This window comes from Mycteria americana, chromosome 1 (assembly GCF_035582795.1).
Source record: "Mycteria americana isolate JAX WOST 10 ecotype Jacksonville Zoo and Gardens chromosome 1, USCA_MyAme_1.0, whole genome shotgun sequence".
Lineage (NCBI taxonomy): Eukaryota > Metazoa > Chordata > Aves > Ciconiiformes > Ciconiidae > Mycteria > Mycteria americana.
The window spans coordinates 67,645,313-67,660,431 of NC_134365.1; the positions used below are offsets into that span (position 1 = coordinate 67,645,313).

The 15,119-nt window shown below is 45.9% G+C and overlaps 1 protein-coding gene across 2 annotated transcripts in view; it reads left to right on the top strand.

Annotated features, from left to right (window-relative positions):
* The first annotated feature begins 239 nt into the window (after window positions 1–239).
* Window positions 240–15,119, top strand: part of DENND5B (DENN domain containing 5B) — a 119,174-nt gene continuing 104,294 nt past the window's right edge. For both annotated transcript variants that reach the window (XM_075503900.1, XM_075503909.1), the window contains exon 1: window positions 240–490. In XM_075503900.1, the coding sequence (XP_075360015.1) occupies window positions 379–490 (112 nt within the window). In that variant the 5' untranslated portion in view covers window positions 240–378. The remainder of the gene's footprint in view (window positions 491–15,119) is intronic.

Consider the following 15,119-nt stretch of genomic DNA (forward strand, 5'->3'; position numbering starts at 1 on the left):
ATCCCTCACGCCCCGAACGCCGATGAGGGCCGGAAATGTCCCGCTAAGGCCCCGCAGCGCGGCGGAGCGGAGCGGGGCGGGGGGAGGCGCTGCCGCGGCCGCCCGGGGTTTAAATGCCCCGCGGGGGCGGGACGGCAGCGCGGCGCCGCCCGCCCCGCTCAGCTGACAGCGGGGCCGCTCGGTGCCCGCCCGCCGGAGCCGCCGCTCCGTTCCCGCTGGAGCTGCCGCTCGGTGCCCGCCCGCCCGCCGCGGCCTGCGCGCCACCGCCGGGGATGGGGGGCGGCGCGCCGTGATCGGCCCGCGGGCGCGCCCCCGCCGCCGCCGCCGCCGCGCAGAGCCGCGCTGCCGCAGGGAGCCGCCGCCGCCGCCGCCGGCGGGATGAGCGGGAGCGGCGCCCCCGGGCCCGGCGCGGCGCCGTGCCGCTTCGCCCACTACTTCGTGCTGTGCGGCATCGACGCGGAGAGCGGGCTGGAGCCCGACGAGCTGGCAGGTGAGCGGCGCCGCCGGGGCCGGGCGCGGCGCGGAGGCCTCGCCCGCAGCCGCACCGCTGCGGCTCGCCGCGGCCCGGCGGGCTTTTGGGATCCGCTGCTTCAAAATGTCTGCTCCCCCCGAGGAGGGGGCGACGCGGGGCGGGGAGGCGGCGGGGGGGGTCGCCGAGCCGGCAGAAACCGCCGGGAGGGAGCAGCTTCGAAGGATAAAGCATCGGCCGGAGAGCTGGTGGAGCATCCCCCGCAGGGCAGCTCCCGCCTGGCGGCGGGGGGCGGTTGTCTGCCGGCCGCCGGGATGCGCCCTGCCCCGCAGGCCGGGCTCCGCCGGCCCGCTGTTGGCCCTGGTCCCTAATGGTGGAAGGGGAGAGGCAGCCCTCGCCCGCCCTCGGCGGGTGGGTGCAGCGGCTCAGCCGCGGCCAGGAGGAGGGTACGGAGGGTTACGGAATTGAAGGGAGCCGGATGACCGAGCTTTCTGTCGGGGCAGATGCGCTTTCTACCCTGTTTGCACTGGAAGGGGGGGAGGGATGTGGGAAGAACGGAATAAATTAATGGAATCGCATCTTTAATTACGCTGCTTTATTCACATCTTATATCTCGTCAGAGAGAGTCTTCCTGCATCCTTCCTTCCTTCCCCCTCCGCCCCCTAAAATGCTACAGAATCAAAGAACAAAATTATTACTATGGGATCAAACTCATTTTCTGAAATATTTATTTTTAGAGGGTCCATGACTAGATTCGAGCGGATTAGGTTGGGAAGAGGCAGTATTCCTTCCTAAATGTCACTTGTGTTTCAATAAAAGGAACCGTTTAAGTCAGTTTTCACACATAAAATTAGATCGACTATAAGCTTAATAATGGGGCTTAATTGCATGGAAGCCAAACATTTCCTCGCTGAGTTACGAGTTTGAAAGCGCTTAAGCGCGTAGGTTCGACCGTCCCTGTGCATTCACGCTGCAGGCGGATGAGCTGTGCGTGCCTGGAGTTGAAGGCAGCTGGAGCTGTCACGGTGGGCACCTCTGCCTGCTGATGGGATCCTGGCGAGGTCCCCGCTGCTATTGCATCAGGAAGTACCTCGCCTTCTGGTTGTGTAAGAGAGAGACTTGATGGTCTACATCACTGATCGACGTACCCTGGTTGAAGTTCATATTTTTGTAACCTGTAAAAGGGGTGGATACACACACCTGACGTTCCAAGGAGCTTTATCTTAACGCGGGGTCCCTAAATCTTTTCCCTTTGCAGTGAGCGCACGCTGGAGGTAGCCCTGGGATCTCCAGGTTGAAGCGTTAGCCAAATGTTCTTTAATCTCTGTTTGCCTTTTCACATGTACTAGTGACCGCAATTGTATGTTTTCAGTTTTGCTGCCTTTAGTAGAAAACTCCTGACTCGTCAGCCATCTCCCAGCTGATGGCATACAGGGTTTGATTTGCATAATATGACCTATTGGGGTTTCAGCTACTTAAACTGTGAGTAATCTCTAATTCTTCTATCTGAAAAGAAACTATTTTTAAAGCAGTGTTGGCTGGCAGGCTGTGCCTTCCCTGATGAGTACCCAGACTTTCCAACTTGTCTTTTGCTGATTTCTGCTCCGTTTCACAGTGAGATGCGCAGGCGTGTTCTTGGGGAGCGCTGCTCAAGGACAGGCTCAGCGCGGTGGGTTCGTGCGGTGTAGGGGCTCGGCTACAGGGCTCCACTTCTATGGTCATTCAGTAGGTTTAACTGAGCTGTTCCAGCAACACTGATCAGATTTCAAAGCTAAAGGAAGTCTCCCTCTTCATTTTTCAGTAAAAGAAAGACGTTATGGCATACCTGTGATATGTCCCTTTATAAAATTTAATGCGACTGTGGATAATTTCAAAGAGAAATTACCACAAGTAGTTGTTTTTTAAAGCAAGTGGGGCTTCTTTTTTTATTTTCTCCCTCACCCCCAATAGGAAATAACAAATAGAAATGTCTTTGTAGCTGTTTTAAACTAGGCAAGGTCCAGCAGTATGGTTTGAGCATACAAAAAATTTTGGTAATACCAATTTGGGAGGCATTCTCAATCCCTAGGAGGGTTGGGATATGACAGAGGAAGAAGTGGAGTAACAGAAATATGATGGGACTTAATATTGCCACTGAGCAATGTTATATTTTTAGGGACTCGTGACAAGAGCTTTCTGCTATCAGCTGGGAGCTCAGCAGTTGATAATGTTAGAGAAGAACAGGGAGTGCTGTGAGCCACAAATATAATGCAGCCGTGGAAAAATTAACTCTGGTTTTAGATGTAGCTGAGAAAACATTTCTGTTAAAGCGTGGGGACTATTAATGCCACCGTAGGCAGGCAGTAGTGAGATCTCATCTAGAAATCTGTGTTACAGGTTTCAAAAACTGAGCTACCAGGATTGAATTCGTTACCGGAATAGGTGGGGAGAAAGATGCTCGTGGGAACAGAAAGGCTATTGTACCACAGGACACCCACAAATGAAGGCTATTTCTTCCTAAAAATGCTCTTACAATGTTTTGCAGAAATAAATGATCCCGTTCTTTCAGTATTGTATTATGTAGCTGTGATAGCTTTCCATCTCGCCAGCCTTGTGCTTAAAGAGCTGGTTGAGGTAAGTCACGGCGTCAATGAAAAGTTGCTGTGACTTAAGCTGCCGCACAGATCATCCCCGATTTAGCAAAAAAGTAATTAAGAGCCTGCTTATCTCCAAACCTGCGAGTCCCTTAGCAGCTAGCGTACACAAAGCGCCTTGCTCGAGCCAGGTCTGGCTGAACGGAGCTGCGCTAGGGCTGAGCAGAGGAGCACGAGGAGATGAGAGGAGCTCTTCTGCCGCCCCGGGGCCTCTCCTCTGAACAGAGAAGCAGAAGTTACAAGATCCTTGAGGGGTTTTCAGCTTCCAGATGGACTCGCTGGCGATCAGCTGAGGCACAGACACTTCACCGGGGCACGTGGCGTGCTGAGGAGCTGCCCGTGAGTCAGCTCCGACGTCAACTGGAGCTCCCCAACATGCACCCTCCCTTCGCTGGGGACAGCCTGGGACCCACCCCGTGTCAAGGCTTTCCTTGCCTGATGGCTTAAGCCCCAAGTCTCTTTCCACACAAACCCTCTGCAGTTAAAAAAGAAGAAGGAGGAAAAAAACCACACCAAAACCCCCTCATTTCCTGCATCAGGCATGAAGTGAAATGTTTCGATGATGCTCTTGGAGGCAGGGTGAAGAACTACCTTTTTAATTCTTACTGTAGGGTTGTTAGGTCTGTTCACAAAATGAAATAAATTCAAGATTTTTAAAGTTGTATAAAGTCTTGACGTGCTTTTAAGGAAGAGTGACTTGCCTTATAGTTCTTGTTCCTGTGGATGCTCAGTGCTTAAAATAAATTTGGTAGATGAGAATTTTCCACTATGCTGATGTTTCATTTTGCCTTTTTTTTTCTTTTGCATATATGCTATTTTCTGGTACAGATTTTCCTAATTTTTTTTAATAGGAAATTGTTCCATAGCTGGCTTTTCAAATGGATTCATTTTGTTTTTTTAAGTGAATTAATTTTGAAAAGTAAAATGCTGTTTACCTATTGCTCAACTTGGTAGCATATCCAGGCATGCAGCAAAGTAGCGTATGGATTATAGTGCTGTCAAAACACTGATTGCACTATCACAAAGCTCCCAGTCAAGGATGGGAGAAAAAAATCTTTCTAGGGACGTGAGGGAGGAAAGGAAACTATCTAAGGATTTCTTGGCACTTCACAGTTGGAGAGGTCAGAAAAGAAAAGCAGTGTATTTGATGTGAAATATCTTGAAAAGCATGAAAATTTCAGTATTGGTTTCTGCGCCCTGTTGAACTCCACTAAAACAGGATGAAGGGAGCTTTTCTCTCATGTCAGGGCTGATGGAAAATACATTTCAGTTCACTTTCATCTTCATGCCTACTTCTTTCAGGTAAAGCCATTTTGAGACTGTCAGCCTTGGAATTGCATGTGCTTAAATGGACTCGTTATAGTGAATATTTAACATTACCTTAAACAAAAAGACCTAATTGTTCATTAAATTGTTTCTATTGCATATCGTCGTACTATATGAACTTTACAAGTGTGTGTGCAAGGCATGAGATTTTTCTGGCTGTAGCGCCTTTTGCACTTTGCTTTGAGAGCTTATTAAATTTTGTAGTATCTTGTTACAGAGTGTCACAAACCACAATTTGGAAAAATCCAGAATACATAAGACTCAATTAAAAAAAAAAAAAAAGAAATATCTTTTATTGGGGAAGTAATTTAGTGCTTTGGGGGAAAGTAGAGAGAGAGTTACAGATGGGTGTTTTGTTCCCAAGTGGGAGGACTGGTCTGTGCTCCATTGAGGATGCTGTTGCCGGAGCGGTTTGGAGGGAGAGAGGATGCGGTGAGCCAGCACGGGAGCTGGGGCCTGGAGGACCATGGCGGATGATGCCTTCTGCGTCTCGGAACACGAATATTGGTGGGGTTGTGGTAGCCCTCTTGCTGTGTGAAATGAAAAGTTTTATAGCTTTTTTCCACACATAAACCTTAAAATATTACCTCAAGACTATGCTTATAGTGAGGACACGTTCTAGTTATTGTATCTTGTCTAGCAACATATTTTGCACTGTCTATTTTTGGCCACTGTGTAAAGATTCACTGTGTTATTGTCCTGGTTCAGTGTATGCTTTAAAGCTGGAGAAAGCTTCACTAATCTACTTTTAGAGATCGAATTTTTTATTTTTATTTATTTTTTTTTTTCTTCGTGCCCAGCAAAGCTGAGAGTGCTCATCGGAAATGTTGCGTGTCTTGGGGGTAATAAACACTGCTTCTATCTCATGCTGTTTCCCTATAAATATCCAGATATTGGTAATTAATTTCCCCCATCAATGAAATGTTACCTCAATTCGTAATGTTGAAAACCAAACAGGGCGTGTTGCAGTCTGGCTAACTGGGCTTCTTATCTAGTAGGCTCCTATTTTTAGAAAGCTAAAAGACTTTTTAGTCCTTGTGTGTGCTTGGCACCTGCGCGCTCACGCCTTGCAGAGCCTCCCCGCAGCCAGCGCGGTTCTCCATCACGCTTCCTTCGTGCCAAGTCACCCCGCAGTGCCAGAAAACTTGGTGGCGTTACTACAGCGATACAATTTTTCGTGTACATGGCTTTTCTGAAACTAAGTAATCGGGTTTTTTCCTAGTTTACTGGAAATAGACTGAGAAATTTCCCTTGACCAAGGAATGTCTAAACAGTTGCGGTTCCCGTTCGTGATTTACTCAGTTGCCACAAGTGAAAAGCAGGCTACGGGAGTTTTGCTTTTCATTTTTTTAAGTACAGTCCGGAGTTGCACAAAGCATTTTTGGAGGGATTGTCTGGGTTAAGTAACCTGGATGTGGACGAGAGTGGTATGGGTAGAGGAGAAGATGGCTTATGCTGTACAACTTAACAAAACTTACCTTGCTCCTCAGAAGCCGTTGTAGTAGATTGCTTAGGATTTCTGATTGTTATAGGGCTTGTGGGAGGGATGGGACTCAAGCATTTCTCCTGCCCCCTTTAAGAAGCGATGCTCAAATGCAGCACTAAATCTTCTGACTTTATGGCTGGCATAAGCAAGTCTCATGGATGAGGGATTGGATGGAGTAGCTGGCTTATTGATAAACAAGGAGACACTGGGTATACATTTAGGAAACCTGTTTGATAAAAATCTAAGCTGGGTTAGTATTTTGTTCATGTGAAAACAAATATTTTTATCTCAGTCTGCATAAGTAAAGTGTTGTGTTTCTGGTTAAAGGGAGTATGGAGATAATATCTGCTTCCATGCAACCTCGACTCGATGCTGAAATAGAAATAATGTTTCTGCTCTCTTCTACATCTTTAAAGGTAGTAGCATGGATAGTTGCTGTAATGGTTTATTCTTAAACATGGGGGGGGAGGGTTGTTGGTGTTTTTTTTTTTTTTTTCTACTGGGGAAAAACAGAATTCCATTGTAACACCCAGATTTTTTTTTTTTTTTTTAATAGATTTCTGAATTATACATTAAAGACTTGGCTCCTGTAGGAGGATTTCTGCAGCCAAAGGAAACAGTGCTTTTTATAAAGAATTGTCAATATTATTGACAAGTATCATCTCCAGTCACAATAACCTTTAATAAGGAGTAAGTCTCTTGCTTACTTGGATAACAGACCATTTGTGGAATTGCTAATGGCTGTGACATATTATTATGCTTTAGTAATAGTGCTTTCATTCTCTGTCTTTATATATGACAGAAAGATGCTGGATTTAAATGCTCCCCCAACCCTGGTGTGACTATTCTGTTATACATTTGCCTTCATTTAAGTTTTTTATACTGTATTCCTTTGAAAATAAGGTATTGATTGGGTTGGAAAAACGTCATTATTCCTATCAATAGCACCGACTCACTAATACTAAACTAAAGAGAATTTCTTGTACTTTTTTGCCAGATAAGCTGCTGTTTTAATTTCCACTTAGAAAGACTAAACCCTCTTGCACTCTCAGAAGCTGTTTCACTGGCAGTGAAACAGCGTGTAAGTAGATTGCCAGTGAAACTTCTGTGCAGTAGCACAGAAGAAGATGGTGTGACTGTGTACGTGAGGGGTTTTTTCAGTTAAAATCCTGGCAACTGGTCTGTTAACGTTGTGGTAGGTAGCCTTGTTCCTTCACATAGTGTAAACTGCAGTAGTGATCAAAGTGTTGGCAGGCAGAGTGGCTGAGCGGCTGTCCTTTATAAGAGTGACCTAAATCCAACCCTAATCTTGTTCCTGCGCATCAGGCTTGAAGTCACTGCTGGCCCCATCCCGACGGCTTAGCAGTGTGGCAGCCGGGGAGAGCCGGCGTCCCCGGGACTGCAGCCACCTGCCTCGGGGGCTGGCGGAGCCCAGGACCTGCCCTGGGTGAAGAGCAGGGAAAGGCAAATGTGCAAAGGTCCTGCAGAGCGTGGCAGTGCCGGATCAGGCCTCGTCACGCTGGGTGTTGGTAGGGAGCATGAGGAGAGATGCTGGTTTTGAGCCTACATTGAAGGTCCAGGTCCCCGTTGCCAGCGGAGAGGCTTCTGTGTCGATGTCCACGTCCACGGTGGTCCTCACGGCGCTGAAGGATGGTGGCATCTGGGGGAAAGCGATACCTGCCCTTCTGAAAACGGGAGAGCAGAAACCGTAAATATGTCAGAGTTGCTCAAGGCAGTGCGTGACTGTAGTATTGATTTCTCTGCTCAGCTGTTTGCTCGTGAAGCCTTTCTGTCCTCACCCGAGCAATTTACCAGCGCTGCAGGAGCTGGGCCAGCACCCTGACACTGTGCCCACAGCATTTCTACGCCAGTGCGGAGCTCGCCGTAGGAATACCTCCAAAATGAGCTGCTTCAGGAGAGACGGGCTGAGATGCATGCAAGCCAGCAGGACAAGGGCGTCAGGGCTCTCTCGCCTGCCTTCTTTCACCTGCTTGTCGTGGACTAATCAAGTTGTCCTTAATGCCAGCTCATCCCTGAAGCATGCTGGCAACCGTTCAGCCCACAAAGCCTCTGCGTAGGCTGACGCTGGATACGCGGCTGGCACGCTGCTCCCTGCTGCAGTTGCTGACCTGCTGCAATGAGGGTTGGGGTCAACAAGAAATGTGAATGAAGTGGGGGGAAAAAAAAAAAAAAAGAGTGTGTGCACTTTGATCCAGTTAATGCTGTGGTGCGTGGCTGGTGCTATTTGAGATCGTGTAGGACCACTTACATACGTGGGAAGAAGATTACATGTGGCTTGTTCAGCCATATCTTGTGTGTATGGAGAGGAACTGTAGTAGTCAAAATATAGGAACCTTCATGTAGTTTGCGAGTGCAAATAACCTACAAAAATTTTTTTTTTCATTATCTACCTCTTGACCAGAAAATAGCAAAAAGTATGTATGGTAGGAAAAGTTACATTGAGAAAAAACAAATTTGGTCAGGAAACAGTAGCCTTCACTGTGATATTTTGATCACAGTAGCCATATAGATAATCTCAAAAGTAATTAGGGAAGAAATGGTGATGGGTCACCACAATAAAAGACACATACTGGGGAGATGACTAATGTGTGACAGACTGCTGAGGCGTCAGATACTGGCATGGCTGGAAGAAGCTTCTGTTACATTACCAGTATGAAAATATAAACAACTCAATTTGTGCTCCTTGCTTGGAGTCAAAGACAGTTTTACTCAGCTGTCTGATCATTAGATCTTAACTGAGAGCTTTCTCATTAGCGTGTCCTAGGCTTGATGAAGGTGCCTGGCTGGAAACATGAAGCCATGCTCCTTCAAGGTTTGAGGTTTTGCTTCTTTTTCCTTCCTCCACCCACCAACCCAATCCATGAAAAATAACATCAAAACATCCAAACAGATGCTTAAAGGGTAGCATGTAAAGAGCATTCCCTTGCTAATATATACTCCATGTAGAGTAGTCTTGAAGGACTTTGCTAGATCTCGGTGACCTGCTTTGAGTGATAGTACAAAAATTAACTCTTAGTATAATATAATGTTGGAGGGGGGTGTCTGGTTTTTGTGGATCTGCAAAGAAAACTTTTGAAGGTTGTTCTCCAGTGGGAGAACAATTTCAGACAAAAATGTCAGCAGTTCTTGTTTTGTGTTCGGAAGCAATGTTTAAATCTGTCACTCTTGGAGAGTGAGCTTTCCCCTCCCTTTGGAGCAGGAACTTGGCTTTGCTTTACAGTCATTTTATTCATCAAATTGCAATAATAATTCTGAGACCTAGTAGCAATGTTTTTTAGAAAACAAGCTTTATATCAAACGGAGTCAAATCGTGCTTCGAGGCTGTGTGAGTGGTAGGTTGCACAGCATGAAAGCTAGAAGAATCCTCTGTCCACCCCCTTCTTGGTATTCTCTTGTCATGTTGAAGACTAACATGTGGAAGGGTGAGGGGGCTTAATCTGAAACACCATTCCGTGTAAACAATGACAGGATTAAAAATAAAAAGCAAAGCTCAGCTGTCATGGGTGTGTAGCGGCTGCTGCTTTTCATGGATGATTGAAATTATTTGTATAAATTTGCATTTTTCCCTTAGCACCTATATAAACCTATGCTCATTTCCATGCCTAGGTATTTTCACATGCAAACTGATTGGCACGCGGTGGCATGTGATGTAATGCGATGTTACCTGTGTTAGCCGTAACTATAGTTACCAGGAGAAAGCAAGTGTCACCATGGATGCTCCTTACACGGGGCTGCCCAGGTGTAAGAGGTGCTTCCAGTCTCCTGTGACTGAAAGGCGAGAGGGCTGAGCTCTTTGTAATGACATGATGAAACCAAGTGCTCACTTAACTGGTAATTTCTCAACGAAATATTGATTAAATGGGCCGAGCAGTCTGCTTTGGACTGACTGACGTTTGGGATGTAGCTGGAGCCTGCTGGGAGAGGAGGATGCTGCCGTGGTCCAATACACTGACTTTAGATGTCTGACGGGTTCTGGAGCCCAGGTTCTCCCTGGCCTGGAGACTGCCTGGAGGGTCCAAATCCCTGATTTAGGAGCACACCTCTCCTGCTTTTTCTCCAAGTTGCTGCTGAGATGAATCCAGTCAGATGGTGTAAATACTTTCTGGTGGCCCCTCTGGTCTCCCATGAAATGTTCTGGAAAAAGGGAAGAGATTTATTTTTTTGAATTTAAACTATGAAATATTTGAGCGAAGAATGCAATACACAATTGAGTAAATATTTGGCTTTTCATTGCTGAGGGAGGGGAGGATTTGCTGATTAGTTAGTTATTCACACAATACTATTTTTTCCATCAGTATTCCCACTTGGTATTCTTGTTTGCTTTATGCTGCGCAATACTCTGACATGAATTTAAAATTAAGAATAATTTTATGCTTAAAAACAAAACAACAGCTCTGTTAACATAGACTTTCTCTTGGCTGTGATGCTGGCTGGTGTGGGAGAGATGAAGAGCTGTTGCACAGTTTCTAGGATGAGACTTCTTGTAATGTAGATGTTGTGCTTTCTCATTTTGTTTATTCTTCCAGTATAGCAATTTGAAAATACACAGCATCAAGTATTTGGGGCAGAATTCTCACATTTTATTTTTTTTGAAAAGCACAAAAAAACCCCAGACAAAACCAACAAAACACCAAAACCACCCAAACCCCTAAAATTTGGTGTAATGGTATGAAGATGAAACGGCTGGTCATGACTCACAGTGCTTAAAAACTGCCAGGTGCTTTGTAAAACGACTGACGGTGGATGCGTGCTCTGTCACAGAGCTTGGAAGGGTGTATTCTGCTGTACGTTTTGCCTTGTAAACACTTCAAGAACGTCAAGGCCAGGAAGAATGGTACTACGATGTCTCTAATGCATCCCTTTTCGGGTTGTCGACCTTTGTCTCTACTGATTATTGTTTTGAATCTATTAAGGGAGAATATTTATCTCTGGAAATCAGGATAGCAGCTATTCGGCACAGGTGAATTAGGTGTTTAGCCTTTTCCCAAGATGATGCTATACAAGATAGGTTTGTCTGACTAGCATTTGCAAATATGTTGACTCTTTTTGGCTTTAGCGAGTGATAGCAGATGTTGTTTGACTCTTTTAATTCAAGCAGGGATGTGTAGTCTGGTGTTTCTATCTCAAATTGAGGAATGACTAAGAGCTAAAGAATCTGGGTGTAAGGAATGCTATTAAGTAATAATTTTTTTCCTGTATAAATGTGAACATCTGCATAGGGTGAGGCAGCTGTAGCTGTGGTCTGCTGTCATACTTAGCAAAAAGGGAATGGTGATGGGAGGTGTTAACTTTCACAATAGCAATTCTGGTTAATAACTTACTATCGTTTCTATGCCCACGTCTTTGTTTTCTTTCTTCTTGGAGCTGCCTGCAGGGTGGTGAGTTGGGAGGGGAAAGAAAGAGCCCTGCTAAAAATTGCTCGGTCTAACACCCTGTTAAAAAAAAAATAACAACAACAAAAAAAACCCCTCTAGCTTAATGTGGGCTGAACTTCCCATGAAAACTCTGCCTTAATGAGCTCGGACTCCTCAGCCCTGCTTTGTCCCAGTCAGCAGGTGAGAAAGAGCTGAGGTCCCTGGCGCGGGTGCCCTGGCTGTGACCCAGGCGCTCGGGGCCCCGATTAGTTCAGCTCTCGTGCTTTTGGCGGGAACAAGAATGAGAAAACATCTTGTCTTGGGGCCTGGATGTATTCGTGCTCTTCGCCTGCAGGTCTGTGCTAGCACTGGAAGAGGCATTTGTCCAGGAGCCGGGGAGAAAAGGCGCAGATTTAGGTCTGCCCTAGAGATGGGGCTGAATTGCTCAGAGCAACTGTTGCGGTGGAGTGTCCAAGATATATCATATTCGATAGTGGTTAAGATCTGAAAACTATTTGCAATTCAAAATCTGTCTTGGGTTTCAGTTACTGGTTAATATTTTGTCAGCGCTTTGTGCCAATGACTGCTGTCCCAGCATCGCCCGTGGTGCACTGAATAGCTCAAAAGGGGAGTTAACGCTAAGCAGGAGACCATCTGTGTTGTTAGTAGTGTAGTATTACCACACTCAAAACTCAGGCTTGTGTGATTCATAATGTGATCACACCAGACCTGTTTCCTTTCTTCAAAAAAGTCAAAAAATCACCCCCCCCCCAAGCAATCTGTATCCTTATCTACCAACTTCTGAGCCCACAGGTCAATTTAATTTTGTCAGAACTGAAATTGAAAAGATATGGGATTTTTTTTTTGGTGAAGTCCCTGCAGCTAGAGCAGAGATCCTAATTAACCTTCCAATAATACAAAGGCTGCGGGAAAAGCAACAGCACTTTATAAAGCGAGAGAGGCCCCTCCACGTGGGTATCCTGGCAGGCTAAGGGGCTGCTGCCGCATAGCTGGGATGCGAGCAGAGCGAGCGTTGCCTCCTGCCCATCTGCTGGGGCAGGGAATGAAGGGTAACTCATCGTACTGAGGGGGAAGGCGGCAAGATCGGAGCTAACAGGCTTGTGTGAGCAAAAGGAGCTGCGGATGAGAGGACCGCCACTTCTGTCCTGGCGTCCTGTCGCATAGCTCCTAGTGCTCTTCACCCAGACCTGTGAAACCATACGGCTGTGTTAATGCCATCTTCCTTAGTCTTTCCTTCTCAGTCTCAAATGAGGAGTATTTGTGAGGGGAGCAATTCTGCTACAGCTCCTACAATGTGATAACAGGTGGTGGGAGCAAAGCTATGTTTGGCAATAAATAGCAATGCAAGGGTGGTTGTTTGCTGGTCCAAGTCCTTCCTCGAGCTCAATGAAAGGATGTAGGAGCTTGGCTGTGTTGGTGCTATTGCATCCAAGAGATGTGTCTGTGGAAAATAACTCCCCCCCCCCCCCCCCCCCCCCCCCAAATGCACTGAATGTGGGATACAGGAGCAGAATGTGCTGGGGAAGGGGGTTCTTCGCTTTCTCTTTCCTTCTTAATCTTCCCCCTTCCCACATTTAAAAACAAACCAGCTCATCCTCATGCTTTATTGTTTTAAAAAGCTATTCTGACCTTTCTGATAATGTTGTTAAGAACCAAGAACTGTATTCTGATGTATTAAAGTGCTAATGAAGCATAAGGAGTCATAAAACTGTATTAAGTGCCTTAAATTTTGAGTAACTCCAGTAAAAGGCACTGCAAGGGATGGCTAATCACTCTGCATTTATGAGTTGTCATGGAAGTAAATGGCAATATTCAGCTGAATCTGTCCACTGAAACGGCCTAGAAGGAGATGGCATTGCGTCGCAGTGCAGCGGGAGGTTGGCAATCCACGCTTGATTAATCTGTTCATACCAAAGTGGCATCTCTCCATGCTTCCAGCAAGCTTGTAATAGATGAGTGCATTAATGAGCCCCTGGGTAACCGAGACTACGCTCGGGGGCCGGGGAGGAAATCAGAAAGGATAAACGTTGCTGACTCAGTTTCTTTTTCTTATGTTACCTCTGCGTGTTTTTCCCGAGCAGTGCTTAAGTGATTCCATGTTAAAGTGAGCATTTGAAAACGCCTCTCCGCATCACTAACAGTAGCAGAGCTGTTCTGTGTGGTTTTGGGTGGCTGGGTTATTTAAGCCTTTTTGGTTTGCCTGAACTTTCTCCACCTGAAAAATATTGTGATCTTCAGATGTGAAAGACTGACTCTTGGTTAGTCACTGCTAGACTATGCTGAGTCTTAGCACGTTAGAGAGAGGTTGAGGCCAGCCAAGTAGTCCGCTGAGCCATCTTCTTCTTTTGCGTGGATTCAATTAACTGGGTGGTAAAAGTGTGTCGAGGTCTCTGAGGGCTGACGATAATTTGCGGTCCAGAAAGTTTGGAAATTATTCTAGCCTTAAGAGAAACCGTTTCAGGAGGCTACTTAGCTTTTGTAGGGTTGATTCTTTTATTTTCGCTATCTGAATATGTTTAATAAAAAAGGGATTGCAGCTAAATTTAAGCAAGCTCTTGCATTCAGGACTTAATTTTCTGTTTTCCTTTCTTGCAGTGGCTTACTGATAATTGTCTTCTAATGCATTTAGATTCTACTCCTTAAAAATGCATTATCTGGTTTATTTTGTGGGAGGTCATCGGTTTCACAATATTGTATAAAACTGAAACGAAATCCTCCTGTCTGCAGCTGCAGTGTTAAATAGAGCATCATTGTCATGTGGTGAGCATGGCTGTCAAAACACTTCGGGCAAAGTGGGTAACATGAACAGTTCTTCTATGTTAAATATTTATAGAAGAAAATGCAAACTCAGAAGGCTGCCAGCAGACAGCCGTACTGCTTAAATACATTGTTGTGTTGGTGAGGGCATGAATCTTCACACAGCAGCTTTAGGAAGAAGACAGCGAGCTGTTTCTGCTTGCACACGGGCTCGACGATGTACCTTTTCTGCACAGAAATATATATGAAAAGGAACTGGAAGCTTAAAACTTCAGAAGAAAAACAATAGCTCTACACGAGTGATTGCCAGCCAGCTGCCCCTGAAATGGTCCGTTCTCTTTGCCCGCTGGTCTTCTGCTACAACAGTCATAGCAAAAGCTCAGCACAAGCCCTCTCCTGCATGCCTAGCCTCAAGGGCTGGCACGTCTTTATTTCAGGTCCTCTGGTGCAAACAGGTGGTGAACTACAAGCGGCGAGATACTGAGAAGAAAACCATGTAATTAAATCTGGCACTGTAGTATAATAAATCTCCCTTGTATTCTTTAGCTTTCTAGACGCCTTCCGAGCAATGCACAATGGCTCTGATTAATCACTATTGTATTGTCTTAAATAATAAGCTTGAGCCTTCAGATAGGTGACATAATTTAGCCGTAATGAGCGTCAGCTTTGTGTGTTTGATCTCAACGCTTTGAATTTCAGCGTCGTCGTTGCCATGTCCTTGAGAGATCGTTTTATGCTGAAGAAAACCAGTAAAGGGGGAAGGGGGGCAATTTCTATGAGAGTGTGAAGAATCCAGCCAATCTGTTGCTCTGAGGACATTGACTTTTTTGTGGTATCTCATTTTTAAATATGCAAGATGAAAGCAGTTGGATTGTTCATAAACTGGACCCACTGTTATTGGAGAGATTTTCTCTTTGACAAAAGTATTCCTTGCTGGGAATGCTGACAGTACCAGTGATGGGTGTTTCCTTTTGTGTGTCAAGATGCACCAAATACCCATAGCGGGGAAAAGGCTTTTCGATCCTTTCCACACCGTCGCCCTGCCCGTCACC